Source organism: Kwoniella europaea, chromosome 1 (genome assembly GCF_036810445.1).
Source record: "Kwoniella europaea PYCC6329 chromosome 1, complete sequence".
Taxonomy (NCBI): domain Eukaryota; kingdom Fungi; phylum Basidiomycota; class Tremellomycetes; order Tremellales; family Cryptococcaceae; genus Kwoniella; species Kwoniella europaea.
In genome coordinates this window covers 1,027,211-1,055,136 of record NC_089487.1, presented here as the reverse complement: position 1 = coordinate 1,055,136, position 27,926 = coordinate 1,027,211, and the positions used below count along the sequence as shown (strand labels likewise).

General features: G+C 47.1%; 13 protein-coding genes across 13 annotated transcripts; 4 read left to right on the top strand and 9 right to left on the bottom strand.

Moving 5' to 3' along the window:
• Positions 1-21: 21 nt before the first annotated feature.
• Positions 22-4,186, bottom strand: V865_000394 (uncharacterized protein; the record flags this gene model as incomplete). Its single annotated transcript, XM_066224225.1, has 11 exons — positions 22-120; positions 182-316; positions 371-639; positions 690-729; positions 783-798; positions 860-880; positions 944-1,136; positions 1,287-2,057; positions 2,108-2,753; positions 2,802-3,311; positions 3,359-4,186. 11 exons carry the CDS (start codon positions 4,184-4,186, stop codon positions 22-24), a joined length of 3,528 nt encoding a protein of 1,175 aa, XP_066080322.1.
• A 237-nt stretch (positions 4,187-4,423) lies between these two features.
• Positions 4,424-5,770, top strand: V865_000393 (uncharacterized protein; the record flags this gene model as incomplete). The annotated part of the gene is made up of 4 exons (XM_066224224.1): positions 4,424-4,450; positions 4,507-5,022; positions 5,105-5,382; positions 5,545-5,770. The coding sequence occupies 4 exons, from the start codon at positions 4,424-4,426 to the stop codon at positions 5,768-5,770; spliced, it is 1,047 nt and encodes a 348-aa protein (XP_066080321.1).
• Positions 5,771-7,034: 1,264 nt separating this feature from the next.
• Positions 7,035-9,729, top strand: V865_000392 (uncharacterized protein; the record flags this gene model as incomplete). Its single annotated transcript, XM_066224223.1, has 9 exons — positions 7,035-7,472; positions 7,528-7,554; positions 7,606-7,875; positions 7,936-8,006; positions 8,061-8,200; positions 8,256-8,322; positions 8,375-8,450; positions 8,508-8,690; positions 8,746-9,729. The coding sequence occupies 9 exons, from the start codon at positions 7,035-7,037 to the stop codon at positions 9,727-9,729; spliced, it is 2,256 nt and encodes a 751-aa protein (XP_066080320.1).
• A 432-nt stretch (positions 9,730-10,161) lies between these two features.
• Positions 10,162-10,843, top strand: V865_000391 (uncharacterized protein; the record flags this gene model as incomplete). The annotated part of the gene is made up of 3 exons (XM_066224222.1): positions 10,162-10,392; positions 10,462-10,698; positions 10,763-10,843. 3 exons carry the CDS (start codon positions 10,162-10,164, stop codon positions 10,841-10,843), a joined length of 549 nt encoding a protein of 182 aa, XP_066080319.1.
• Positions 10,844-11,235: 392 nt separating this feature from the next.
• V865_000390 (uncharacterized protein) lies at positions 11,236-12,530 on the bottom strand (the record flags this gene model as incomplete). The annotated part of the gene is made up of 7 exons (XM_066224221.1): positions 11,236-11,252; positions 11,311-11,415; positions 11,471-11,632; positions 11,697-11,839; positions 11,898-12,067; positions 12,130-12,313; positions 12,370-12,530. 7 exons carry the CDS (start codon positions 12,528-12,530, stop codon positions 11,236-11,238), a joined length of 942 nt encoding a protein of 313 aa, XP_066080318.1.
• Positions 12,531-13,538: 1,008 nt separating this feature from the next.
• On the top strand, positions 13,539-15,512 carry V865_000389 (uncharacterized protein; the record flags this gene model as incomplete). Its single annotated transcript, XM_066224220.1, has 9 exons — positions 13,539-13,665; positions 13,729-13,998; positions 14,047-14,133; positions 14,193-14,202; positions 14,253-14,526; positions 14,578-14,604; positions 14,654-14,973; positions 15,036-15,321; positions 15,372-15,512. The coding sequence occupies 9 exons, from the start codon at positions 13,539-13,541 to the stop codon at positions 15,510-15,512; spliced, it is 1,542 nt and encodes a 513-aa protein (XP_066080317.1).
• Positions 15,513-15,712: 200 nt separating this feature from the next.
• On the bottom strand, positions 15,713-16,559 carry V865_000388 (uncharacterized protein; the record flags this gene model as incomplete). The annotated part of the gene is made up of 2 exons (XM_066224219.1): positions 15,713-16,447; positions 16,497-16,559. 2 exons carry the CDS (start codon positions 16,557-16,559, stop codon positions 15,713-15,715), a joined length of 798 nt encoding a protein of 265 aa, XP_066080316.1.
• Positions 16,560-17,116: 557 nt separating this feature from the next.
• Positions 17,117-18,924, bottom strand: V865_000387 (uncharacterized protein; the record flags this gene model as incomplete). The annotated part of the gene is made up of 12 exons (XM_066224218.1): positions 17,117-17,182; positions 17,243-17,336; positions 17,394-17,745; positions 17,865-18,034; positions 18,092-18,109; positions 18,176-18,238; positions 18,293-18,384; positions 18,440-18,453; positions 18,518-18,589; positions 18,650-18,678; positions 18,733-18,868; positions 18,918-18,924. The coding sequence occupies 12 exons, from the start codon at positions 18,922-18,924 to the stop codon at positions 17,117-17,119; spliced, it is 1,113 nt and encodes a 370-aa protein (XP_066080315.1).
• A 1,119-nt stretch (positions 18,925-20,043) lies between these two features.
• Positions 20,044-22,584, bottom strand: V865_000386 (uncharacterized protein; the record flags this gene model as incomplete). Its single annotated transcript, XM_066224217.1, has 16 exons — positions 20,044-20,137; positions 20,198-20,270; positions 20,320-20,390; positions 20,444-20,475; positions 20,530-20,652; positions 20,699-20,879; positions 20,926-21,020; positions 21,064-21,178; positions 21,230-21,364; positions 21,417-21,445; positions 21,500-21,679; positions 21,728-21,851; positions 21,904-22,361; positions 22,410-22,446; positions 22,499-22,511; positions 22,563-22,584. The coding sequence occupies 16 exons, from the start codon at positions 22,582-22,584 to the stop codon at positions 20,044-20,046; spliced, it is 1,782 nt and encodes a 593-aa protein (XP_066080314.1).
• Positions 22,585-23,339: 755 nt separating this feature from the next.
• V865_000385 (uncharacterized protein) lies at positions 23,340-23,688 on the bottom strand (the record flags this gene model as incomplete). Its single annotated transcript, XM_066224216.1, has 2 exons — positions 23,340-23,611; positions 23,682-23,688. 2 exons carry the CDS (start codon positions 23,686-23,688, stop codon positions 23,340-23,342), a joined length of 279 nt encoding a protein of 92 aa, XP_066080313.1.
• Positions 23,689-24,266: 578 nt separating this feature from the next.
• Positions 24,267-24,812, bottom strand: V865_000384 (uncharacterized protein; the record flags this gene model as incomplete). The annotated part of the gene is made up of 1 exon (XM_066224215.1): positions 24,267-24,812. The coding sequence occupies one exon, from the start codon at positions 24,810-24,812 to the stop codon at positions 24,267-24,269; it is 546 nt and encodes a 181-aa protein (XP_066080312.1).
• Positions 24,813-25,698: 886 nt separating this feature from the next.
• Positions 25,699-25,971, bottom strand: V865_000383 (uncharacterized protein; the record flags this gene model as incomplete). Its single annotated transcript, XM_066224214.1, has 1 exon — positions 25,699-25,971. The coding sequence occupies one exon, from the start codon at positions 25,969-25,971 to the stop codon at positions 25,699-25,701; it is 273 nt and encodes a 90-aa protein (XP_066080311.1).
• Positions 25,972-26,481: 510 nt separating this feature from the next.
• V865_000382 (uncharacterized protein) lies at positions 26,482-27,472 on the bottom strand (the record flags this gene model as incomplete). Its single annotated transcript, XM_066224213.1, has 5 exons — positions 26,482-26,614; positions 26,674-26,887; positions 26,995-27,170; positions 27,228-27,348; positions 27,397-27,472. 5 exons carry the CDS (start codon positions 27,470-27,472, stop codon positions 26,482-26,484), a joined length of 720 nt encoding a protein of 239 aa, XP_066080310.1.
• Between the last annotated feature and the right edge of the window lie 454 nt (positions 27,473-27,926).

Below are 27,926 nucleotides of genomic sequence, written 5' to 3'. Positions count from 1 at the left end.
TATATAGTACAGCCAAGGAATCTACTCCTCACCCATCTCCTCTTGCAGTTGAGCCACGGCCTTTTCACAGCGGGCTACGATATCTATATGTCTGATGATAGGTTTGTAGGAGTGTTGGAGCTGTAAAATAAAACTTCAGTCATCAGAATTCGGGAATTGATGCACATATAGTATGACTCACCGCAATCAGCTTATCTGCATTCCATAATCTAGATGTCATGTTGGAGATGAAGGAGAATAGGTCAGAGACAGATTCTGTAGCGCATATTTCCGCTTCGTTGAGTTTGAGAATAGCTATAGCCACTCGGAATAGGGTCTGGCACAGGATTCAACGTCAGCACTTTATCGAAGATACAACTAGATAACTCACATCATGCCCTTCAACGAATGTAACATCCCAGACTCTGAAGAGCGTTTCAACCGGTAAACAATCCGTGAACAGGCTCAACCACCATCCGAAAGTGACGCTGGCTAGATCCACTCCTAGTCCTTCCAAGTGATCATGTATCCTCGGTACGAGTTGGGCGACCAGGTCATTTAGTACGACTTGGTCGGCACGGGATGCTAACAACGAAGCGGAGTAGAATTGGTGGGGTAACAGTCGGTCGATGAGGGATGTGAGCACCCAGTAGGCTTGTTCTGTGATTTTTGTAAGTATAAGTCGGTTGTACATTGTAGAAATGACCCACCTTCGTCAGTGTGGGTTAGGAGCAGTGTAGCAGCGAGCATCTGAATGGTCCATTAGCTTTTTTTGGTCGACTCCTAAGATCAGGACTACTCACATTCATTCCTTGGCAGCTACGTGAAGTATATCTGCATCAGCACAAAGTACACATTCAAGTGGGAACGCATCACTCACTACCCTACCGCCGGATTGTGCCTATATCAATCGAGTTTGGTAAGTATCTGGTATGATTTCAGTATAAGCACGATTCCCACTCACCAGCTATACGCCGTCAGAACCCTTCGGAGCTTAGCCACGCCCGGTCCATCACCTCCGAAAAACACATTACCGGGGAAGGTGCGAGATACGTCTTTCTCTATGTCCGCGTGGACAGGTGACAGATCGTCTTTGTGTACTGCGAGGATCTCGGCGTATTCACCTGGAACCATCAGGTCTTTCGCACCGGAGCATTCTAGAGGTGACAGAGACGGAAAGAGTCAGCTTGGAGTATTGCATTGTAAGAAGCGATCACAAAATAGCAAAACGTGAGGAGCCAATCAATTGGAAATCAATTCTGCATGATAGCAGACAAATAGCAACACAGCGGATGACCCCCACTCACCAGCCCAAACATCACTCCTATACTTCAATGGTATACCTTTCCTGACCAGCCTCGTGAAAACCTTCCAATCCTCCTGACCTCCTTTCCCGCTCGTGCCCATTTGGTTTATCCCTATCAACCCCGAACCCCATCTGAGATCATCCGATTTATGATTACTACCAGATAACGTATCATGTATATGTCTCGCCCTTCGTCTCAGGAAAGCATCCCATTCTTTCAATCGCTCTTGCTGCTGTCTATCGTGTATTTCTGTCAATTGCTCTAACAAGCTTGATACGGTCAACCGACTAACAATGGGTGACGAGTGAGTAAGAGAAGCGGATAATGGCGGTGAGTTGGTCGAGGTAGGTGTAATGGCAGGTTGGAGTGATGATGCTCCTCTGGAGGATACTGTGAGATGATCTTTCGCCGTGACTGGTTTAGCAGGAGACGGGTTGAGACTGAGTAAAGTGGAAGATCTATGTCGATGGGTGTCAACATGAGATGATGAACGAGATTTAGGCGGTGAACCACTTTCAGGTGTCTGGACACGGACTGAATCGGTAGATCTTCGGGGTGAAGGTATAGAGGTGGAGTCGGTAATATCAGTGGATTTGCGTTCTCTCTGAGTTTGCATTGACTTCTGACTTCCGTGCGAGTCACGTCGTCTTTTCGCTATCCACCCTTCGTTCTCCTTGTCCGCTACAGGTGCTAGGGTACCGTTCAAAGACATTGGAGCGGAAGTGCCAGCCGCAGAAGCATCCTTCAGCATGTTGGCGTGCTGGATATCGTCTGGACAACTATCAGCACACAACAAACCAGCAAGGATAGAGACCGCTTACATATGAACCCGTATCTATCTGTCAATGGCTCATTTTCACTCTCAAATCGACTCGCAGTGGCTATTTTCGTCTTTGTATTTTGGAAAAACGAGCCTAGATTCTGCCTTGATAGAGTGACAGTCGGAGGACGGATATCATCGGGTACGATGGATGATAATTCTACTGAAGGAAGGGGTCTTTCCTCTGTGGGTGAGGTCGCCGATGAATCCGATTGACCTACAGCAGAAGGTGCAGAAATAGCCGTGGTTGGGAAAGCACGTGAAGACGATGTACGCTGGAGTAGAGATGGTCTGGGTTCGTCGGTGATATTGCTTATCGCTCTTGTACCTCTGATCGTAGCATTGGACACTGAAGATAGCAAGGTTCGACCTAAAGATGCGGTCGCAGCGAGAGCTTGATCCCCATACCCAGCACCTTTCCCTTCTCTAGTCTTGTCTTGATCTACTGAAGGATATTGACTGCCAACAGAGGTCGCACGACTTCGGGAAATGTCCCTAGAACGTCGTCTATCCGATACAGCATCTCGAGCTACAATACCGTCGTCCCGCGCATTGCTAATCAACGAGTGAGCCAGGTAGGCTATCAGTGAGTTTGACGGAATCTCAGAAGAGAGTAGTATAGATGATGGGTCGGGGGTGATGATTCGCTGCGAAATGTCAGCTCTACACATCTACTTTGGGATGGACTCACTCACCGTAGCTAGGAAGATCGCCTTAAAAGCTGGACTACTGCCTCCATCGCCTTTCCGCCATGCTTCGGGGTCATCTTCGTCTGTTATAGCGGATTCAGAGGTGGTCAGAGAGGTTTCTTCGGTTGGTATAGGTGGATTCCCTTGTCCCTTGGCCTGTTGATCACTAGAGACCGACTTCTTGGCCCCACTCCAGACCCACAACCCAGATGTCCAAGTCGACCTATTGTTCTTCTTCGGTTGAGCACCTCCAGGTGTATTGGTACCGCTGGTGGATCCAGAAGAACGAGTAGGAGGGATGGAAGGGGAGATGGGAGATGCTGGGAAGGACACAGATAAGGAAGAAGCGATGGAAGGTGGTCTTCTAGTCTTTCTGTTGGATGGAGTTGGGGAGATGGACCGAATAAATGCGACATCGCTGGGGATCACCAAAGGGTTGGAGGGTATTTCGCTCATAGGGGAGTTGGAAGTGAGAGAGGTGGATATTGCCTCGGTGAGACCATCATGAATCGATATCTATAAGGTGTCAGCGAGTATGGGAATCAAGATGGATAAAACCTTACCTGATCTGCAGATTTACGTCTGGTCTTTGGTTTGCTCTTTTCTGCATTCTCCTTTTTCAGCTTTACATTCTCATCTTCTAGCCTCTCGATCACTTCTCGCAGCTCTGCTATCGCTTTACTGAGCACTTTGAGGGGATGATCAGTGGGGTCCAGAACGGGATCGCCGGCAGGAGGTGAAGGCGGGAACAGAGGTGGATGATCGGCAGAATTTGGTCGTCGTGGAGGAGCGGTGTCATCTCTTGAAGGATTGAGTGACTTGCTAGTAGAAGATTCCAGTGGCGTTGGAGGTGACGAAGGCGTTTTTCTGATATACTGCCTCAGCTCATCATCTGTCATGAGGTCAAATCTAGTCTCTACGATGGCCAACTCCTCTTTACTGAGACTATCCAGATAACCAAACAGCCTAGAGCTGGATGAGTCGCCTCTTTTGGGTGATCTATACCGACTGATCTGCTGATCTTCTACTATAGGGTGGTTGTGCAGAGTAGGCGAAGTGAGGTTGGACCAATGACCACTACGTCTGCTTGACTCTACGCCGAGCAGTTGGGCCTCACTCAGTCCATTCCCTGTACGACGAAATGGTCGAGCCGTGGAAATAGTATTCGCATGTGGTCTATGATACGTTGAAGGATGAAAGTCTTGGGCAAAAGGGGAGAGATCTTGACTTGAGGGTAATGATATAGAGGGGGTGAGCTGGGCCCCTCCTGAAGCAACCCCTGTTGATGTGCGACGAGTGAGTGAAGGGTGAGAGGGGGTAGTGGCAAGTGGGTGACTCCTTGATGTTTCTGCGGATCGTAGCCTGGGCCTAGGCTGATTGTGGTCAGCCATGGCTCTTGCAGTGGAGCTGCTGTGAGCTCATGTGGGTGGTCCAGTAGGTGATATCGTCGTTGTTGATGATGATGATGATGATGATGGGTTGAATGGTGACTATGACGGAATCAATTCTCAACGCGATGAACATCTATGAACATCTCATCTCATTCACACTCGATACTCGACAATCATAATCTTCCATTTCCACTCTCACTCTGCTTCTATCTGTCTGCTCACATCAAAACAGGCATCATGGTCAGGACAGCCAAGCCATATCAGGTTGGTCTATCCCTATCGATCGAACAGCTGGATGCTTACTCTCTGTCCTTCTGCAGCGCCCTGACAGCTATCGCAAAGCCAACCCGGACGCGCCTGGTACATGGAAACATGATCTTCATGAATCAGTCAAACAGTCACTAGCGTCTCGTATCTCATCGTCCATTTCTTCCACATCGTCAGCACCAGGTCCAAGGTCCAAAGCATCTCTGCTGAATCGTATATCAGGCGGTCAAGGTAAAGAACTGCTTCCAACAGCGTCTTCAAATGTCAGATTACACGGATTCGACGGGCCACCTCCTGCCAACTTGAACAATCCGAATGCTGGTGTAGAGCTGTTGCCCTCAGGAAACGGCAGGAGACCCAAGAACAGTGGAAGGGGTGTGAATAACCAGAGTAAAGATCAATTGAACGCTGCATTGGGCTTAGGTGCTCAGAGGGTAAGGGATGTGAGACCGGTTGGTAGAGAGTTGGTAACACCGCAACACCAAGTATCGATCATGGGTGCTGCTAGAGGGACTACATGGGTCAGAGTGGAGAATCTAGCAATGGGGACTACAGCGGACGATGTAGAGGTGAGTGGCGTATGATTGAATACGATGCAGATGACTCTCTTGTACCGTTGGTGATCGCTCGTTGCTCACGACCCTGCTTTAGTCCGCATTCGCCCCACTAGTCATCCTCAATTCCAAAACAACACCTCCAGTCAATCCAAACACCGTCACAGTGGATCTTGAGTTAGAGAACAAGGCTGATGCTGAAGGTTTGATCAAGCAATATCATGGGGTGGTGGCAGATGGGAACACATTGAGTGTAACGATCTTAAATCAAGGTTTAAAGGGTAGAATAGAAGCTTCGACACCAGTAGTACAGCAACCCGCTGCTCCGAAAGTGAACAATGTCGGAAGGGAATTGTTGGGCTCGAACTCGTCCGGGTGAGTGCGATTTACCTCATGTACTTCAGTTTGGCCCCGACATCTCTCTTGTACCCATATCCCCTCTCCCAGAACCTTCAAACTCTCACAAAGAGCTGCTGTCTTTTCTATAGACAGCTATGTGCTGCCCAAATCATCATGCTGACCACCGTCACTCGCTAGCAAACTCTACTCCGATACAATCCTCGCCAGCAACCCCTCCTCATCCATAATGACACTCTCCGACGGATCGACATTCACACCTTCCCCCAAAGCAGCGGCCGCAGCTCAACGATCCGAAGCATGGCGACAAGGTGGGCCTCCCCTATCCTCGAGGCTTGGTGGACCAAGAAGCAGAGGAAGGGGTCAGATTGGTGGAGGCAGCTTTCATGATATGTTGGTGGATTAATGATTTGCGGATTATCTTCCATGTATGACTCTTTGCCCGTACATCTTGCCACTACGCCGGATCCGCTACGATGACCGTTCGCAGCTTCGTCATAAGATAGCTAGAATATCAATCAGAATTACATCCGTTGGCCATTGTTCTCACCCCATCTCATCTCAGATTATCTCCTTCGATCTCTAAAACAGGTTCCGTCAAGAAGGTCTTGCTTGCCATTGCCACCCGCATTTTGCGGATCATATCTCCCTTCACAGCACCAAACCAATGCACATAGGACATCCGATGTAGCCTATAGTCTCACCCCAGTTGAACCTGGTCCGAGGCCGAAACTGCCCCATCGGCCGCGTTCAAGTACTGTAGCCACGTATTTAAGCTTAATCGCCGCTAAACCTCAGACTAGATCTTGTGCGGCGAGGCATTTTCGACCGAAAACGAATCATCTCATCTAGCGAACTGGGCTAGCTTCGCATACATTTACGTATTCCGTAGATATCATTGGTCTAATCAGATAAGGCAATGACGACCGAACGGCCATAGATCTGTTGTGCAGAACTCCCCCAAGGGTAATATACTGCACTAGTGCGATTGGGCAAACTGCAGGATGGGATCAATCGATTATTCACTTTATCTGATAAACGAGATTCCTGAGAGTGGTTCTATAAATAATTTTCATGGTTCTTGGTCAACACAGTCAGTCACCTTAACGCTTCCCTTCGCAGCGGCACCTGAACTTCCAATCGCTCTAGACGAGTCTGTCTGTTCCGTGGCTTTTGTAAGGCTCTACTCGATCGGCCGACTGCGGATCAATGACTAGAAGACGTGCACGATTGATAGGGACTTTCGTGAGCACTGCACAATCGTCAAGCCGAAAAAGAAGGTTCTTGCGTTCTTTCCTAGTCATTGGACTTAGCTCGAAAGACACATATCCTAAAACACAATGGAGATCGTACTCACTCAAAGGCAAATTCGAGAGAACGTTCGCATGAAATTTCCAGATCTCAATCATCCTTTCTTAGATCAGGTTTGCGAACTCCCTTCTCACTTCCCATATTCCGTTCCTATCACAGAATAAAGGAATTCTGTCAACGGTGAATGCGAAGAAGATGCAGATGTAATTGAAAATTTTGAGTCCGCATGTGTATGCTTTTGTTATCTCACCTGGTTCTTTTTCTCGAAACACGATATATATATAATATATATATATATAGGGTGAGATGAAAACGCTACAGTCCTTTGGCTCATTCAACCCATCACCTCACTCCCCAGCATGATCAGTACATCTCTCATTCTGCTATGGTTGACCATATTGGTTATACCTTCCTCAGCGGACCAGTTGAAGATCTCACTTAAACAACCATCCCATCAATGTGTCGAAGGATGTTACGATGCGTTATCTCTACTCACTTTTGGTGATATCAAAGCGAAGAAACCAGCGATGAAAGATCAATGCAATTCAACTTCTTTCGTCAACTCCATGGCTCTTTGTTCCAGCAATTACTGTACAGAGAAACAGCAGGAGGCAGGGTGGGAATATATCACGGCGGAATGCGAAGATTCCAAGATTCATCTAGAAGCTCAGGACGTCCTACTGACGAATGTCGACGAGTCAGATGTACAGTCCGCAGATGTATTCAGAAAGAGCAAGAAGTATAACGGGACTGTGTTGCTCGACCAACGTTCGTTCAACGCCGGGTACAGGACAATCGTGAGTGTGTCAGTCCTTCGTTATATCTACACACACGCTCATCACATCTATCCAGGTCTCGGAATGGAAGAAACAGGCCTATGTGAGTCTGCCAACGAATATTTGACCAGATTCATGCTAACGCCCCTCACAGAGCCATGCTTTCGGTTTCACGATTTACCTCTTCCTGATCCTAGCAGTGTTTATCGGTCTTTTCAACAGGCTATTGAGCTTTTCCGTCCACAGACATATCGCCACGTCTCCAGAAGAAGCCAACATTCCCACAAAGACTGGTAGCAGCTCCAGATTTGCAAGAGGATACACCTGGTGGCGGAAGAATGTCACCACACCAGCATTGTTCGGATACAAGCATTCTCAGCCTTGGGGATGGGTTTCGATACCAACTAGACTGCAGAGTATCCTAGTGAGTCGTATTTGTAAGGTGTTGTAAGCGAGACCATGTTGATCGTGGGGGTCTTACTAGATATTCTTGTTCCTCGCTATCAACGTGATATTTACTTGTGTGGGGTATGATCTATTTGATGATGATACCGAGTAAGTCGATACTACCCCTTGAGATCGATCATATCTGACAGAGTTGGCTTTCAGAGATACCAACGATAAACAATCACAACTTTTGGTACAGCTGCAGTACCGGACCGGTGTGATGTGCGTATACAACTTGCCGCTGTTGTGGATGCTGGCCGGAAGGAATGATGTGGTGCTGTGGCTTACCGGATGGTCGTATTGTGAGTTCCCTTAGAGTTCCTTGCCCGATGTGGGTCTTGACTGACACTGTATTAGCCTCTGTCAACCTGTGGCATCGATACGTCGCTCGATTGGCTGTGATTCAAGCTTTCATCCACGGAATGTGAGTCAAGTTGTTGATGTCACCATGGAGTCCACTGACGAGTTGCGCTTAGATGCTACACCATCGACAAAAGGAATGATCTTACTGATCGATTCTTGCATCGAATGTACTGGACCACGGGTATCTTCGTGAGTGATTATCATCACCTCTTTTGCTTAATTTCCCCTGACACGCTTCCTGCCCAGGCTTTGATCTGCTTCATACTCCTTGGGACGCTGTCGATCAAACCAATTCGAAAGAGATGGTACGAGTTCTTCCTTATCACGCACATCGCCTTGGCTTTGTGCAGTCTGGTATTACTCTACTTCCACTTGACTCACATGAAAGGCAAGTACAATCCGTATGTCTGGGCTTGTGTGGGTGTATGGGTGAGTACAAAGTCTAGCAGACCAATGAATGGCTCTTACTAACGCATCTATGCAGTGTCTCGACCGAGTGATACGTCTCTTGCGTATCGTAGTCTTAACGTATAAAGCTTTATCCGAAAAAGGTAAAAACACCATCGCTGTCATGTCAAACAATGATTCCGGGTTGATACGACTGTCAATAACGACGTCAATCAAGATAATCCCCAAACCAGGTCATTACTACTTTCTCTACCATCCATTCTCGATAAAACCATGGGAGAATCACCCTTTCACAGTCGCTTCATGGGAGGTCAACGAGAATTCGACTACTTTACATTTCCTTGTTGCGCCTCAAAAGGGAGCAACCAAAAATTGGAGGAGAAGAGTGTCGAAGACTCCTAATAGGACTGATAATATTCGATTACTGTTGGAAGGTCCATATGGTCATACGAATCCTGTTGAGAGATACGAGAACTTGCTGTTGGTAGCTGGAGGAAGCGGGATCACATCAATGCTGGCTTACATTCATACGCTCAAACATCATCGAGACGACTTGAAAGATCTTAGGACGAAGAGCGTCACGTTGGTGTGGGTGGTGAAGAGCTTGCACTACGCGATGGACGTTTTGCAAAACGAGCTGAAGGAGTTTACGGATAAATCAAAGGGTATTGAAGGTATATCAGTCAAGATACAACTTCATCTTACAAAAGGTATCGATTCGACCACTTCGACTTTAGTTGGATCACCTACAATGTCAAGAGACAATTCGAAATCCACCGCTGGGTCTTCTCCGAACACGTCTGAGGAGAAAATCGACAATCAAGATGGATCGAAAGAGGCAGCCGGATTGAAGATCTACCATGGTAGACCGGAAATGCAATATCTCGTGGATACTGCTTTGAGTAGATTAGTTGGTGGTGAAAGACTGGCAGTCTCGGCATGTGGACCGGCGGTGATGATTGATGATATGCGTAAAGCCGTTTGCGAGTTGTATGGATCAGAGGAAGGTAAAGTGAACGGAAGGACTTTGGAATATTTCGAAGAGCTGTTTTCGTGGTAGCTGCCTCATTCGGTTAATATCTTATGCATATGCATAGAATGGAATAATTGCCGCCTCACAGGGTCATCTCGATTGGAAGATTCCCACGTTATGGTCCAGCCGATTCAGTTGACAAATCCTCCTTATCTAACAGTGCCGTTAAGAGGAGGCATAATCCAGCGTGCAATCACATTGATCTAGTTGGTCCAGTTCCATGACGTAGAGATAGGGCGTCGTCAAGTGACAGAGGATATGACGAAGGATGACTCTTCAGCTTGCGCTGGTTGGTCCACTGGCATAACTGCATAGTATAAGACTGAAGCAGAAACCCTCTCGCCTCTGTTGAATCCCCCATACATATCATTACCAGCATTATCAATGCTTTCCACACGCATAATCCCGCGCATTCGACCATTTTCAACCCAGATCCGCTTACTAGCAACAGCAGCAAAGATGTCAACTGTATCAGATGTTATCTCGCATGACCACCGTGAGCTTGAAGAATACTACGATAATATCCTCAAAGCCACTACCGACGACGATAAGATCAGATGGCAAAACCAATTCACCTGGGAGTTGGCCAGACACTCGATCGGGGAGGAACTCGTAGTCTACCCTGCCTTCGAGAAGTACATTGTGGATGGTAAAGCTATGGCCGATAAGGATAGGGCGGAGCATGCCAAGGTGGGTAGTATATGAGAACTCATGTCCCCCTTCTTGTACCTGACAAAATCGACTCATGATCCCTTTCAGGCAAAAGAACTCCTCAACACCTTTCAACAGCTCGAACCGTCTAATCCCGAATTTGAGCGAACCCTCAAACAGCTCATGGACGAGTTATCCGAGCATATCAAAGGAGAAGAGCAAGAAGATATGCCTAAACTAGAACAATCCCTTCCCGGTGGTGAATCAGCCGAGCTTGCTACTAGCTTCCAAAGGACCAAGAAGTTTGTTCCGACTAGAAGTCATCCGAGTGCTCCTGACAAGCCGGTCAGTATCGCTACCCCATCTGCTCATTGTAGGTAAAGCTGTCATGCTGATTTTAACAACCTAGCCCTTTGAGACTGTGGTGGGACTGATGGCCGCTCCAATCGATAAATTAGGTGACATCTTTAGACGATTCCCTAAAGATTAAGAGGGTGAGTTGGTTTGCGGCGATCTTTCCTCGTCAGTTCATGCTGATTATCTTTCGGAGGCAACAGGTCGTGGCCAGCGCCGAAAGAAGGAAGAAAACTGTCTGTACACTAATTCAATGAACGAAATGTCAAATGCATGAAAGATGATCTACCGTTTGTAGTCTGTAGTGGTCGCAGAAGGTGCAGTGAGCATCACAATCAAAGAATGTCTCAGAGAGCACATCATCCCAAGAATGAACCAAGTGAAGTTCATTATGCATCTCTTTTCTACCCAATGTTATTATAGGTGTTGTATCCCGAAAACTTTCTATTATAAGTGAGATCTCCTAGGAGCTTTTTTCTTATCTGTCACTTTACGTCTCGAAACTCACATCTCATATGAGATGGTGGTTTATACACAGTGGACGGCTAAAAAGACGCATTAGCAAGTTTCTCACAGTTCTGTTCGAAATACCGATCAACTCACTGCCGTCAGCATGAGTGTGACAGTCTCCGGCAGCCGAGGTCTGAGCGGCAGCGGCAGTGGCAGTTAACGATGCTGACTCGGCATCGTCTGATTCACAGTGGACAGCTGTAAACGTGATTTTAGCTAGATGACTCGAATGAGATACAGGAATCGTACTCGCCACCATCGGCATGGGTGTGACAGGCCTCAGCAGCAGCGCTGGTAGCAGAGGGATCTTGAGAAGAAGTAGCAGAGGGAGTAGCAGATGAGGCGTGGTCATGGGACTCGACAGATTGGCCGATGCAAGCATCTCCGCCTTGAGCGACTTCGACAGCGTAGATATCTACGCAAAGGATCATTGTCAGAACAAGAATCTCAGATCGAGCAGCATGAGAAGATCAACTCACGAGCAGCGAACGCTTGAAGGGCGTCAGAATCAATAGGTGAGTAAGTGGCGTTGTGCTCGGCGAGCTCAAGAGCTGAAGCGTAGTCCTCCGAGTAGTGACCGACAAGTTCGTTGGTGATGGTAGGGACGTGGAACATTCGGTGGCTAAAGTAAAAAATATCGTTAGCTGAATCATCGTAGAAGAACGTGGAGATCAGCTCACATCAGATCGATAGACCAGTGGGTACCGAGCGGACTACCGGCTACGGTGTATCCGTTCATACAGAAGTATTCATTGAAGTACCTGTCCGTATAGGACAGATCACAAATGACAGTTTCCAGAGTGGCATTGTCACCTCTCCAGTGACCTCTCCATCCCGCTTGACCACAGTTCTGGAAGTGAAAATGTGTATCAGCTGAGTTCAACACCTGATATCCATGGAGGGATCGCTCACTCCGTCAGGGTTATCACATCTGAAGATCACACCATCCTTGTTCGAGGTCAACAGGGACTCCCATACACCGACAACGGTCGAGTAGGCTTCTTTCTCTTTACCGAAGTATTTCTGGAATACTGGATCTTCAGCTCCATTCTTGACTACGTATTCTTGAGCGACAGTGGCGACCTCGAACGTGTCACTGATGATCCAAACATGAGTTGGACTCCACATCACATAGATTTGAATGTAACTCACGACAAAGCTTTCTCGAGGATTCTTCTCTGAGTAGCATTACAGCTCTCGTGGATGGTAATATCCGTCTTGTAGTTCTGATTCAACTCTCTAGCGATGTTGATAGGCGAAGCCAGAGCGACACCGGCTAAAGCAGCGGCAGAGATTAAGGCAGCGGCAACCATTTTGGGAAATTTCAGATTTGAAAGATTTGACAAAGAGGAGACAGTGATGAGAGAAGCTCAGATGTTGAGTGGAGTTGGGAGTTGGGAAGACTCGAATATTGGTGGATAACATCAGCTTATATACACCTCAAACGGAGTCTTGACGAAAATCTTTCAGCCGAAAGATGTAGAGTAGTGTCCAAGTCCTCGATGCTCACTCCCGACGTCATTATCCGCTGTTCGAGTACTCTTCATCACGCTCCACTGGTGGTAAGCCGCCATATGATGACCATGACCGTGCGCCAAGTGGGACTCAATGGAATACCCTAAAAATATGGTGTACGCGAGTGCGAGAATAGCAGTGATGTGTTGGACACAATTGATTTCCGAGTGCCTGCCAAGAGTCAAAGGTTACCCGTACAGTCTCAATTGGGATATGCAGAGGATGTCTAGTGTACTCTCTTTCAGAAGTGTATAGACAGCAAAAGAAGATTACCAGACATCCAACTTACAGTATCCCCTCTAGCCACGTTGACGAAGATGTCGGTTAAATTGATTCCAAGATTGCTTCCGTGCCAAGACTTTGGAATGATCGTTGAGGTACTCACCCTCATCCCAAACGATAATAGACGATGACTGCTTGCATCAGAAGTACTCATTTTGATGTAATCTGATAGCCTTGGCTGCGGATTTCGCCAAGAACAGTCATGCTTATATATCATTCTTGTGCAGTTGATTTTGAAAATTTTGAATTCTGATAGGACCAACGAAGAAGAGATGAGGTGAGGATGTGAAGAGGAGCCAGGAAGCAGTCCGAACAGGACTAAGACATGTCACTGGATCTCTAAGAAGAAGTACTCTTTCTTCCCGCTCCAGGGCAAATGGACTGCAAGTTTTGTGCATGTGCTCTCAAACTCCCGGAGAAAGGAATACCTGAAGACTGAACAAGGTATATAACTGGTACAAGCTTGTTCTCGTAGCTGCTATAACCTCACTCAGACACTTCGTATACCCAAGCTCTTCGACAACATGAGGTCGACGCTCTTGTCTGCTCTTCTCGTCAGCGTCGCTGTCAGAGCCCAATTCGGTCCAGCCACTACCAGCTCTTCGAGCTCTCTTGGCCCCGCTCCCACTGAATCTATCGGATGTAGACAGGGTGAGTTGACTTGTAATGCTTATTGGACTATTCATTGACTCGTTCGATTTTCAAATGCCATAGTCGACGGGGCCTGGGAGTGTGCTGGACCCAGAAACAGTGCTACCTCGGCTACTTCGTCCGCCGCTGCCGCTTCCACAAGTCAGGCTGGCACGCCAACTACCAGCTCGCTGTCGTCCGGAGTACCACCTCCACCAACAGAATCGGTCGGATGTGTTCTTCACATAGATCATTATCATTGTGAGGGTCCCGCTTCTGGATACACAGCTAGTACAACTACCAATACCGAGCCTACCGTCCCATCTCCAACTGAGAGTAGTAATTGTTTCTGGCGTGAGTGGCTGAATCAATCGACAGGCTATAACTGATCTTGTGGTTTAGACGAAACGCACTGGGATTGTTTCGATTCTGAAGAGGAATTGGAGGCTGCTGAGAGTGCTGAGGACTCGGGAGAATGCATTATCCACGGTGAGTAGGATTATTAATGTTGCATATGATACATGACTGATTTGATATCGTGAAATCAGTCGGGCACACGTGAGTAGTACAGCATTATCCATCGTCATCATCCGCTAATCCTAGTATAGCCACGGCGATTGTTCCGCCGAAGACCTTGCATGCGGTGCTGTCCTCCTCGAAGACTTCAATATGGGTCTACACGTTGGCGGGCTATTCATTATATTAGTCACATCCGGTCTCGGAGCGATGATTCCACTGTTCACCGGCTGGGCAAGGAAGAGAAGTCAAAGTACTGACAGCTTGGATGCTCGGGTGTCGAGTGTCGATCAAGATCATACTGCTTTTGGTAGAAGGGCTGGATTGTGGTCTAATATCTTCTTCATCGCCAAGCACTTTGGTACAGTGAGTGAATTTGTGGATATACTAAGGTAAATGCTAACAGGCCTCCAACAGGGTGTTATATTGTCTACAGCGTTCATTGTACGTACAACTCTCCAGTCGTGCCATACTCCCGCTAACACACCCCTAGCACCTGCTCTACCACGGCTTCGTCATGTTCGCCAACGAATGTATTGGACACATGTCTTACGAATCCACCGCACCAGCCATCGCCCTCGCCGCTGCATTCGTCACCTTCTTATTCGACTTTGTCGGATCCAGAGCCGCACACAGGAAGTATGAGCATCACGTCAATGGAGCTTTAGGTTCACTTGGGAATGAGAAAGGTCCTCGAGCATCTCCTGAGCATGATCACTCGCACGATGGTCATGATCATGGGTATGACTTGGTACTCGAGGGTAGACAGAACTGGGAGGTTGTGTTGTTGGAACTGGGCATCATCTTCCATTCGTAGGTACAGATCTTTTCAATAGAGAATCGATTGTATAGCTGACTGCTAATGATCCCCTCAGCATTATGATCGGTGTTACTCTAGGTGCAGGTAGTGGAAACGGTTGGACCACCCTCCTCATCGTCATTGTCTTCCATCAATTCTTCGAAGGATTGGCATTAGGAGCGAGGATAGCCTTACTTCGGACAATCTCAAAAGCTAGACAATTCCTGATGGCTCTGGCATTCACCTTGATCACGCCTATCGGTATAGCTATTGGTATTGGAGTGAGAGAATCTTTCTCTCAGAATGGGAAAGCCTCGTTGCTATCCGTTGGTATTCTCAACTCGATCAGTGCGGGGATTCTGGTGAGTACGCCCGTAAGGATAACAAGTCAGTCAGCTTACAACGTTCATAGCTTTACGCTGCCTTCCGACTCCTCTCATGTGATTTCACCGATGGTCCGTTGAGAGATGCCAGACCATGCAAGGTTATTGCTGCGTTGCTAGCTATGATCGCGGGTATGATCGGGATGAGTGTGCTGGGTAAATGGGCATAGGTGGTTACGAATGAAAGGAGAAAGTGGTAGAGAGGAGTATAATAGATTGATACATAGAATGATTTGATTATAATGGGATATGCATGACCTGTTGCATACATGAATACGTCTATCAGTGATGTGCATTCGCTGGGGTATGGAAGAGTAAATGCCATGAATGACTCACCATGGATAGACTATCCAACGATCCTCCTTCCAAATTACTTCGCCATCTTCTGCAACTTCTCCCCAAACACCTCATCCCACTGCTTGGTAACTTGTATTCCTGGACCTGCCGCTACCGTATCCAAATTACCCTCCCAGCCTTTAATTACATCTTGCATGAACTCGTCCACCGACAACGCGGTCGGACTGTTTTCTTTCTTGTTATCATCAGGGTTCAATCTATCCCTGTGTAAGTCTGATTCAACTTGAGGTGGTACTATCTCGATCACCTTGATCTTACTATTCTCCGCGGCGAGTTGCTGACGTACATTCGTAGTGAACATGTGTACCCATGCTTTTGTACCATTGTAAACCGGGTTGATTGTACTGAAAGGTATAAAACCAAGTACAGAAGAAACGTTCATGACCACCCCTCCATTCTCTAGCTTGTTGAAGTGATCTTGAATGAACATGACTGTGAGGTACATTGGCCCACGAATGTTAATATTGATCTCTTGATCTGCCGAAGCGAAGTCGAACTTGTAATCTTTCGACAAGACGTGCAGGGGTCTTTGAACACCTGCATTATTGATCAAGCAATCTACATCGGGATGATCTTTGATAATCTGCTGAACTGTATGGGAGATTTCATCTAGAGAAGAACCAGTATCTAACACGTAATACCCCGTCGCACCGATCTCGGAGGCCGTACTCTTAAGCGTGGACTCGGTACGACCAGCTAGTAAGACTTTTTTGCCCCGTTTGAGAAGCTCCATGGCCATGGCTTTGCCCTGGGAGGTGATCAGTCGTGAACCTTGCATACAGTGGATGAGCACTTACCAAACCACCCCCTCCTCCTGTGATCAAAGCGAATTTAAAGGAAAGACTGTCAACGGGGGACATGACGTGTGAGTATTGGACTATAGAGGTATGAATAGGTTCGGAGAGCTTACATGTGAGTATATATACATTGGATCGTTGAGCCAACATGCGGAGTTCGACTTCGTCTTTCGTTCTGCACTGTGACATCATTCATTCACCGTATTATTCCATCTCGTAAAAGGTTAACTTTAGAACCACAAGTAGTTGAACCGATCACACCCCGCGCGTAGTAGAGTATACGAAAAACAACCATTTTAATTACACTGACACCCAACTAGTGGTTATATAGAATTGTGTGATATTTCTATCATGCAGGTGGTATGATCTCATTGGTTTTTGGGTGATAGATCGAATTGGAGCAGTTCGAAGATCGATTGAAGTAGTGATATTTGATGCATTAGATATGAGGTTCTAAAAAGTAGGAAAGGGGGGAAAAGTCCATCTATCTTAGGCATTCAGTCAACTATCTATAACACATCGTTCCATTTGCTGGTCGAGAAACCTCCATAATGTGACACTTCTTTAAACACCCTTTCTATTCTATTCACACTTGTTATGCTTTTAGCTGATGTTCCTATTTAGAAGAGACGTCTGCCGAACGCCAAACCAGGATGGATGATAGCGTAAGTCAGAGCGAAGGTAGCCTGTTTCAATTATTCGCCAGTCAGCAGTGAGTCAGGAAAACGAATGGTCGTATCACTCACCATTAAGAACGCGTCCATTCCCAAGAACAAAGGTTCGTTGATGGCTATGGCACCTTCCCAACCGTCGAGCAGTTCGACTGATCTGTAGACGGATCTAGTGGACAAAGTCATGTCAATGATAGAGTTATATATGGTAATGAAGACCACTCACCTTACGATAATAAGTAAAGTACCGAAGGAGATTAACCCGCACATCAACTTGACTTTGCCATCTGACAATTGTCTTTCACCTCCAGCTACGAATGGAACGCTATCGCTGGTGTACGTTACACTGCTCGATTCAGGTTTCATAGCGTTAATCATCGATGGGTCTTCTACAAGAGTAGCTGAAGGTGACATTTCGATATATTCACGGGACGTGGCGGCGGCAGCGGCAGCAGCGGCGGCGTTCTTCTTTCGGTAGAATCGAGCGAATGGGTTGAATTGTCTTTTAGATGGTTTTTGGTTTCGTCGTCGCCAGATCCATTCGGTAAATAATCCGGTGAAGAAGACGGTTACGATGACTAAGCGAGGTAGGATGTGTCAGCGTTATGCACAGAGATAGAAGGACAGGAGGATGACTAGACAAATATGGATTGATTATGTCCGGGGAGGGATGAAATCTAAACAAGACCACACTCACGTTGCAAGATGACACCCGCAGTCATGATATAAGCACCCATGTCCGAACCATCTTTGTCATCGGCAGTACCGGCGATACCACCTCCTGCACCTTGGATCACTAGACATGCGATATCGGCGATGACGAAGATGGTTGAGAACGATTGACTGTGGAGGGAGACATATGAGGGGCTAAGAAAGATGGTGGTCAGTGAGTTGTCGATAATTGACAGGAGGGAGTAGACTTACCCCGCAGCAGCGATGATCCTATGATGAATGGTTACAGTGTTAGCTCATCTGTCACTGGTTGACCCTGGTGTGAAGCCTACTCACCTTCCAAAGAGGATATAGTTGGCCGCAGAGTAGAAAGTAGGAGCGATAACGAGACAGCAGATCCTGCGGGAATCATTAAATCAGCATGAATCGGTCAAAAGGATAAGCACAACCCACTGCATGATGTACGCTCCGTATGCACTATCCCAGACACCACCTTCGTTGGGTACCCATTCCCAAGATAACACACTCCAGAGTCTTCCTCCCCACTGCGAAGATGAGGCGAGTTAGTCGTGACCAGCATTACTAAGCGATAGTACATACCCCTGCAACCTCGACTATGACAGTTCGACAGATAGATCAGCTTATGAAGATCTGATGATGACTTAGCGGCTCACTCACCAGCTGTGCCAGCAGCTAAAGTGGGTAGAGTCCACCAACATCTCCAGAAGACACTGAGAAGGAGCTGGGCGACTGTCGTAGTCGAATATAAGGTAAGCTGGGTAGTCATATCATAGTGAAGAGGAAACTCACCAAGTGCAACGCCGAACACAGAGACAAAGCTTTGATCATACAACATCAGCACGACCTTGCTCAGAAAAGGGATATTTACTCACACATAACTCCATATATCCGAGACTGTATATCCATAGTGAGAATACTCTAAGTTCCCGCTGAGTAAGTTGGGTGATCCCTCGACGTTGTTGCATTCAAAGGGAGCGAGGGTGAGGTTGTTGGTTTTATAGATGAAGCCTGGGAGAGGAGGTGTTAGTTATAGTGGAAGGATTGAAGAGGAACTCACAATCCATGGTGGGTTATTGGCTATTCCAGAGGATATGGTTATACTTTATACTTTGTGTTGTTCTTGGGACTTGAAAGTGAGGGGGAGACGACCCATCCTTCTTTCGAAGGCCAGTATATATATACCTCGATATGGCTTCGGCGAGGCGGTGGTAGAGATGGACATACCGAGAAAGGACTATGACCATCATCGGAGCCCATCTTACCAATCAATTGTGTATGTATCGGTCAGCGGGCCCATACGACGCTAGTGGGTGTATGCAATCGACAAAGGTACGCATGCATAGCCTGGGTCGAGAAGCTAAAGATGTGTATGCATGTATATAGCTGGGTATGTTGGAATGTAGTAAGTACGTTTCGGTGTCCGTGTGTTTGTTGTTTCATGGTTGGTGATGACTCGGTGACCGACAGTCACACTTGAAAGGGGCGTCCATGACCGTTATATACTGATCGGAGTGAGATCCAGAGCTGCTCACAAGACAAGGTACAAGAGGTGATCGATGCACACTGCTGTTGCCAAGGTAATCCGTAGTACACGCTATTGATGTGACCGAAAGATAGTATGGTGAGCAGATAAGCTAGATCGTGGATTCATCTTTGAATGGGATGGATTCATTACCAATTTGTAACCAATGTTCTAATGATTTTGGAGACCATGCACTGATCACTGCGGCATTCTCAGCAGCTCATAGGGTTGTCAGACATGGTCATTAAGTCCTATCTGTAAAGTTTTTAGATACATATACATAGACAACAAGAGCAGTAAATCCTATTGTAGAAATGCTCATAATGACAAAATCCTAATGTTTGTAATGCCATCAAATCAGTTACTAGTTTATAACTGATACACCCGCCTGTCTACAATGTGTACCTCACTGTAGCTTATGTGGGTACCGTGGGATATCAAAAAAAGAAAGATATCTTTCTGTGTTATAATCTTTCTGTGTACGATAATATCGAAAAGTACGAAATAATCTATTTTTGATAACATACGGAAAACAGTTATCTTAGTTGCTGACACCCACTAAATCCAATACCATTCAGTTACAACGATATCGGGAAACCCCGATTAGATTTAATGCCGATTATGCAAACATGCACCTTTTTCACGCCACCCATTCGTCTTGTTACTCCGCACCAGCTGACACAGACTCAGATTCACGTCGGAAATCTTTTGATCGAAGCCCCCACCACATCTCGATCCCTTTCAACGATTCGGCGCTACAAGTCAAATAAGCCTTGTTGTTGACCTGCAACCGTCAAGAATCGTCTTGAACTCACGCTAGATTGATATGGGCTAATTGTTGCAAGAAGCTGGTTATGAATTGTACATCCTTCGCATAGGGTGCTGCGCCTGAAAAGAGAATATCAGTGAAACCCTTGCGAAGCTCAAGCGGACTCACCAAACAAATCTCCATTTTCTTCCAACCTCTTGCTCTCCCATACAAGCAGCTGCGCGACTCTACAGCAGATCCTAGACATGTTGCGTCAGCACGAGATTTTGGAGAAAATCGGTTGAGCACTTACAGAATAGCAAACAAGTTGATATCTCCGATGTTCTTAATTTGGTAATCTATCAGCCTCGGGTCCTCACCCAGATCGTACAAACTCACCGCATCCCTGAGTAAGTGTAACACTCCTAATACTTTCCTTGCAGCGTCCAGCGCTCTGGGATCAGGTTGGTCCACAGCGTCGATCGAGCACAGTAGCATTTCCGTACACAAGGTGATGAATTGCTAAGGGAATGAATGAGCGAGTTGTTCTACAGCGTGCGCCACTTACTATCGTCGCAGTGTCAGAAGTTATGGTGTGTCTGCCATCTGCGGACCTTTCGGTCTGTTTCAATTTAGGAGGAATCGATTGGTTGAACTTGGCGAGAGCGCGAGCAAGTTCATCTTGTTCTGCTCGACCAGGTCGAAGGGAGACTTGATACATTAGTTCGACAGCGGAGAGTGTGTACACGCTGACCCCAGTCATTAGCGCAGGGTTCATGCCATTCGTACACTCACATCTCGGGTAGGTGCTCGACCTCGCATATGTTGGGCGATGGGTTGGCCAGCAGATCCCTCAGTTTTTGATCGCATGTGGTCAGGTGAGAGTCGTGCTACGACATTGTCAGGAAATCAGTCTTAAGTGCGATCACTCACCGTCTCGTACTCTGCCCACTGTCGAGGTAAGGGTGTTCTGATTCGCTGGAGATCGAATCCACCGGGCAGTTCAAATGATATTGACGTGCATCTATCAACCAGGAACAGAGTCCAACTAACAAGCGAAACGTCAGGTCTAGCTCGTCGTATTGAGGGTTCTACGTACAATGCATAGATCCTATCTGCGAGTTCCAGCTGAGACAACGCCGGACTATCACGTTTCCTCCCGCCTTCGGGAATGACATCGCATCCATAATCGACCGAGGAACGTATACGATCCAGCCCACATGCCACGGCGGTTCTGCGGGACCGATCGATCAGCAGGAGCTACCAAGATAGATGCAATAACTTACCGAACGGTCAAACCCATCATCGCTAATCCCTATCAGACTTTATCAGTTTTGACAAGACGATAGGTTGAGAAGCTGAGACCCACCTTCAAGTGCTTATCCAAGCCAAAATACCACACGGCGATCATCGTTCCCGCCCGAACCGCATCTAACACATGATCAGTGGTGGATAGAGCTTGATCCAGCTGGTCCTTGACTTTTCTCAGGAACGTATACTCTTGGCGGCGCAGCGATTCGAGAGGTGATCCTCGGCACGTCATGAGGTACTAGAAGCGGTCAGCGATGGGTCCGTAGGGATATGTGATCTCACTCACCATGGCATTTAGCAGACATGGATGAGGACGAGACGCTGGGTCAGGCGATTGAAGTCTGCTGTAAAAAGTCGAGATGTGCATGTCTACACCAAAGATACGTTGTCCGGTGAAGTAGAGGAGGAGACTGGGGCAATACTATTTAGAAGGGGCTCGGTGCGTAAGCCTGATGGACTCACAGGTGATCCCTCTCTACATCGCTCAGTTCCGTTTCCTCGGCTTTACCTAGACTACGATCTAAAACACTTTGGCCCAATAACTTGGTTATATCCACATTATCAAACGATGAAGGCAGACTCTGTACTGGCCCCATCATACTTGGAAGCACACCTATCATGTTGAACTCCTGATTCCATGTACTAGTGTCGTAGGTGATAGGGATGGAAGAACTGGATTGTGAAGTGTCGAAAGAAGACATCCCGGACCCTCTTCGATCCGGTGTACTGTTCATGTCCAGTTGAGGGGCTAAGTCTAAAGATGATGAAGAGGAGTGAGTGGCGATGGGAGGGATGGGAGGAACGTTGGAGATAGGAACAGGAGGTGAGCCATCGCTGGCACTGGTTGGAGTCGAGTTGTATATACATTCTCGGTTCTTCTTAAGGCAATTCGCACATGATGGTTTCTCCGCTGGGCATCGCTGATGTACCGAATCAGCGTAAGTGGAGATGGAAAGAATGTCACTCACAATCTTTCGAGTCTTGCATGATTGACATGCATCGCCGCTATGGAGTCGTACAGTCAGACCTTCCACCTGTCACAAGCTACTCAACTCACCGAGCCAGGGGTCCTGAAGAACATACTCAGCTGACGTTCCTCTGTCATATGTGGGATGACTCACTGTGTTTGGGTGCGACAGGCATGCGGGACTGTGCTTTGCGTTGCAATTGGATCCTCTGAGCAGTGGTATATGATCGATCGTGATGATATATGCATGAGATGTATGAGATGGAGCAGATGTACGATAGGGAATGATAAAGCTGTGTACGAGAGGTCTGTTTACACTTTTCATGCTTAAACATTCATCTTACGTAATCATACCGAATTCCAGTGGCCCCATTCATTCTCTGTCCATTCCATGCCCAAACCTCGATCCGCTCTGAAATGGACCATAAGTCTGCTCATTAACTGAGCTCAGATCGGTCCTCAGGAGAAATAGATTTCTCAATCCTCGAGAGGATCAAAGAGGCCGAAGCTCCCGAAGATCCCGAAGAATCCTCGCAATTCGGCTCTTCTTGTGAGATGAACTGATAGCTACCACCGTCGTAGCCCTGTTGGCTGGATGCGTCCCGATTGAGAAGGTTCAAACCCTTTGTGAACGCATGTAGTGGATGGTATGGGTGGACATATGGTCTAGTGACACGATGAAACCTTAACCTGCCATTCCCAGTGGTGTGGCTTCAGTGGAACTTTTCGAAGCTCGTCTAGGCGGCCGACTTCGAGCAGCTGTCGATCTCCGTGCAACCCGGGCGTGCTCACGATCGTCGATTACACGAGTAGTGAATGTCGATTCTATATTGACTGTAGGGAACTGCTCCTTGACACTTTGTACGGCAGTTTGGATACTTCCGTGGAAGTATTGTTTAGCCGAGTCGAAATTATCATTGGTGAACGCCAATCAGTCATGAGCAAGTCCGGTGTATCGACAGACCTTCCAGTCGAGGTCTGGCCAGGCTCTTTGTAAAGCACTATCTAACGCAGTAGACTGATCCACATCGTCCAGTTCGTACCGTGTGGTTTTGAATAGTGTTTTGTTGGTTCTTGGCCAATGTAATGCTTCGGTATGTGGCTTGATAGCGCCATGTTGGGAGGGGGGCGATGCGTCTTTGATAAACCCTTTTTGGGTTCTGGGTCGGTCTTGTGGCATTACTCTTGTAGCATTGACAGTCGCTGCAGCTAACGAATCAGCATGGAGATTCTCCTCGGCGGATATCTGATTCGAAGATGCCAACGGACTTACGACTCATGCTGTTCTCTGATTGTGGTCAGGATCCATCTCCCGATTTTGGGTTTGAGAGTCGAGATGGGGCCGTAGAAGGAAATGATTCTTTGGAGTTAGAAAACGCAATGAGCATACGGTAATCGTTGGCGTACGAGCAGAAAGGCAGCACTGAGCAGTAGCTATTCGTCGCTCACAGACCGACATCGAAGCTCAGCAAAGCCTCAGGCTCACCAGAAGGACATCATACATAATCCATCCTTCCTAAGGAAGTACAGGAAAGTGGAGTGCTGTGAAGACCCCCACAATGGTGCAGCTCAAATACAATGGAGGTGGACGACGAGACAAGAAAGATGTCAGACATCCTTTGAGCGTAGTTTCAACAGCCAAAGAGAAAGTGAATGCCCTGATCGTTAAACATACGAGAGGTGACAATAGAGCATTACAAGTGTAGCCCAGTCACTGTAGGCATGCAAGCGAGGATGTACGTCGATATACAGTGAAGTCTGGTGTCGATACGATCTTTTGGTCACGAGGCAATAGCTCTACATATCGAGTCAGGCTGACTGGGTTCTCTACATATCCAGTCGAACATCCCCTCTACCACTATGTTCTATTGGAATCACGGTCATCTTCTCCCAGCTCGCCCAGAAGGTATACCAGACCTCCCTCGTAGGTTCCAGTGTAAGCCGCCCTCACAATCTTTCCATTGGGCGTGTTGGTGACAAACGAGATACCGGGGTACCTCCTAGCCCATGAATTAGCAGATGAACCCATACTTCTTGTCATCAGAGCATTTGTGGGCGTAGTTTGATTGACCTTGGCATTCCTAATTTTGATCAAATCATCCACCATCCTGTCTAGATCAGACTTAACTCCTTCTTTAGCTCCTAGATAATGAGGATCGTTCTCGTCGGCTTTGTTGAGTGGGTGGATATGAGTAAAGTATTTGGTAGGAATCCCACCACCTTGAGTGAGGCATGATCCAGTGATCTCGATGCTTCCTCTTTCCGATGGGGCGTAGATCGGCATCACACCAGAAGATGTGGGACCTTGGTCTTCAGAGCTGGATTGACTTGTGGATAAATAGCTATCACGAAAAGATCGTAGACTCGCGGTGACGATGCTGGGGCTGGTGAATAGGTAGGACATGGGACTATACTACATTGGGTGGCGCAATCGACAAAATGAGAAGAGTTTATTGCCACGGGAGTTGGTGTTGGCGTTACGAGAGTTTGGAGCGGTGGTATTGCGATGCAGAAGAACTATCTCTCTATATCTCTATATCTCTATATTTCACTCTGTGATTCCACACTGATGTCAAAAAAACGAACATGAATCGCAGAGAGGGGTGTGACAGATACTACCTTTGTATCCATAACGGGTATGAAACAGCTACGAAAAAGACGTGATGTTATTGAAACCACATTTACAATTGAAAGGGTCTGACGATGTATACTCGCCGCTGCGTCTGTTAAAGGATTCATACCAGGTCAAACCTTACATATGTACCAAGTCATCTAAGCAGAGTAAAATACGGTAGAAACATTCATCCAAATATCACAATGTACGCCTTTACAGCCTTACCGAAGATCCCTCTTTATGCTTTCTCATAAATGGTAGATGCGCTCGCGAAATCTGATGCCAGGGACTCTCTATATCCACTTGCTCCCGTTGGGAAAGCTGTGCCTCTCACGGTCGCAGGTATGTACAGATCACCGGAAGGTGTACCAGTGATAAACGTGATGTCTGGGTATTTAACCGCCCATTTATTCCTCATCTTGCTCATCTCACAACCTAGCGTCCTCTCTGGGCCTGAAATACAGCCGTAAAAGGAAGACGGCTTGTTCAAATGGCTCATCTTGGTGTCCAGTTCAGGGATGATACAGCTCTTCGCCCGTTGATATTCTGAGTCTTTGTCATTGACATCGCTGAGTGGGTGGATATGAGCTGAAATGTGACTTCCTTTCCCCGTCTGAGTGATCCTCGAGGTAATCTCGATTGTCCCCGCTTTCGAAGGGAAGAGGACGATCGGTAGTTAATTTCCGTCGTTGAAGTAATGACTTTTATCCTCCTCAGACATGACATATCGTTGTTTCCAGTCTTCTGCAAGGTATCTCAACTCGTCCACGATGGTTTCGATATCCTTCAAAGACAGTCGCACGTCACCGTTCTTCTTTCGTTGTTCCTCGTAGAATTTCGATGTGGCTCGTTCTTCGGCTTCCCGTTGTGGCATGCTTTTGTAGTCTTTCCATAGGAATTTGGAACAGAAGGCAAATCCGCTGATGCTATCGACGACTGTGGAGAGCATGGTGATGTTGTGACCGTCTAGAGTTTAGATCCAAAGCATTGACTAAGAAGTATACTGGATAAAGTGTAGGTAAAGTATTACACTACTTACACCATTGAAAAATTACTCCATGATGATGAGAATGAATATTGGTTCCAAGAACGCTCGATGATATCATATGCTCTAATATTCGCAACACAAAGGATCCCAGAGGTGCGATCTTCGTAAAGATGGATGACACAGGTTAGAGGTCGACGACGGACTCCTTCTGAGTAAGGGTGAGAAGTCAGTGACATCATCTTCTCGGTGATCCGCCCAATATCAATCAGAGCCTTGATTCTATGGATCCAAATGTTACAAGGTATTTCACTAAACGATGTGATCACCGTCTGCATGAGTGAAGGATCAGACTGTGGTAGAGTGGGACCCCAGGCCGACCGGCCTGACCAGTGAAACAGATAAAGGATACATCGGAATTCCATGTAAGTACAAAAAGGTAAGAGGACTGAGAATAATCTCGTCCGATCAGTATCAATCTCTTATGATCCGTATCAGTATCGCATGAGCGAACAACAATCCCAGCAAGAGAGCAAGGTGAAGATTTGTTGGTAGAGAAGTTGGAGATGAATTTGCGATTTTGTCCGTTATTGGTCTTTGATTGTCCCTATCATAGAACAAGTCATTGACGTGAAACTCCGTTGACACGAGACCGACTGAACTCACAATAAAGAAGGAGCAACGCTGACCGCCAATTGTACCGCGGTGGGACTACCTGCAACGGAATACGGTTCCACACCGGATGGAGGTATGGTCTGAAAAGTGGCTGTTCCTGTATATGCTACTGAGTTTCCTGATGACTCTGTGGTCTGTCCCGAATTCGAACCGGACTCGGATGCTATGGGTGTACCGTTGACCGAGAAGAAGTCGATATCCAGCCCTGTGGTAAATTGCATCCAGCGTCAGTGGTGTTACTAGTAATAGTGGCTGGGAGCGATCATGAGTAAAAGGATACGAGGCGATCTCAGAGAATCAGCTACCACTCACATATACCACCCACACCAGTATCATAGAACGGCTCGTTTGTCATTATCACCGTATGCGTCTTGTTCTCCAACCCATGAGCCTCGAACAGGACTTGTTGGTATAGTTCTGGATCCCTCGCTGTTCCATTCACATATTGCTTCTCGCCACCATCTATCAAACCTGATAGGAAGCCGTGGCTGTGATGCGATACATTCAGTGACTAGGGATGCGGGTAAGGTGCTCTTATAACTCACTTTGGCCTCTTGGCTCCGTATACCTGTATATCTGTGCCCACAAACACTATCACAGCTGTATCTCCATCATTGGTTGTCGAGTGGAAAGTCGAGTTTTTGTATCGACCAAGGAACGGGTCGGCTATAGTATATCTTCAGCTAAATGTATCACCAGTGATCAATAACTCACAATCCTGTTGCAGATTCCAGTCCCCAACATATGAGATATAAGGTGATGAGTCGTCGTATGATTGCGTCGTGGCCATGGCTGCTGTGGTAAGTCGGGTATCGGGCCTTGATGATTCAAACCAGAGTAGGTTAGATGGACTAGTGTTGGCAAAGAAGAGAATCGAAAGGTCATAGGTATTTACAGGTCTCACGTTACTTCTATGAACACTCAATAATCACTCTCTACCCCTTGAAGCATAATCTGGCTGGTTAGATCACTCCTTTCACCGGGGTGTTCGTCCATCTTCAGTGGGAAAGTACTGTAGTGTTCCTTTGACTGGCATCGCAAAGGTATGACTGCATGCGTAGGCACGCACTCAACACACAACTGGTTTGTGTTTGTGTCTGATTGTTTATCATAACTGCGTGAGGTTGTGTGTGTGTTATAGGGGGGTGATCGATCGGAAAAGGACCCAGTACGTTATTGCATGTGATGAATTTGATCCCCTCACCAGTGAACATCGCTCCGTTGATAGCAGTCGAGACTGACTA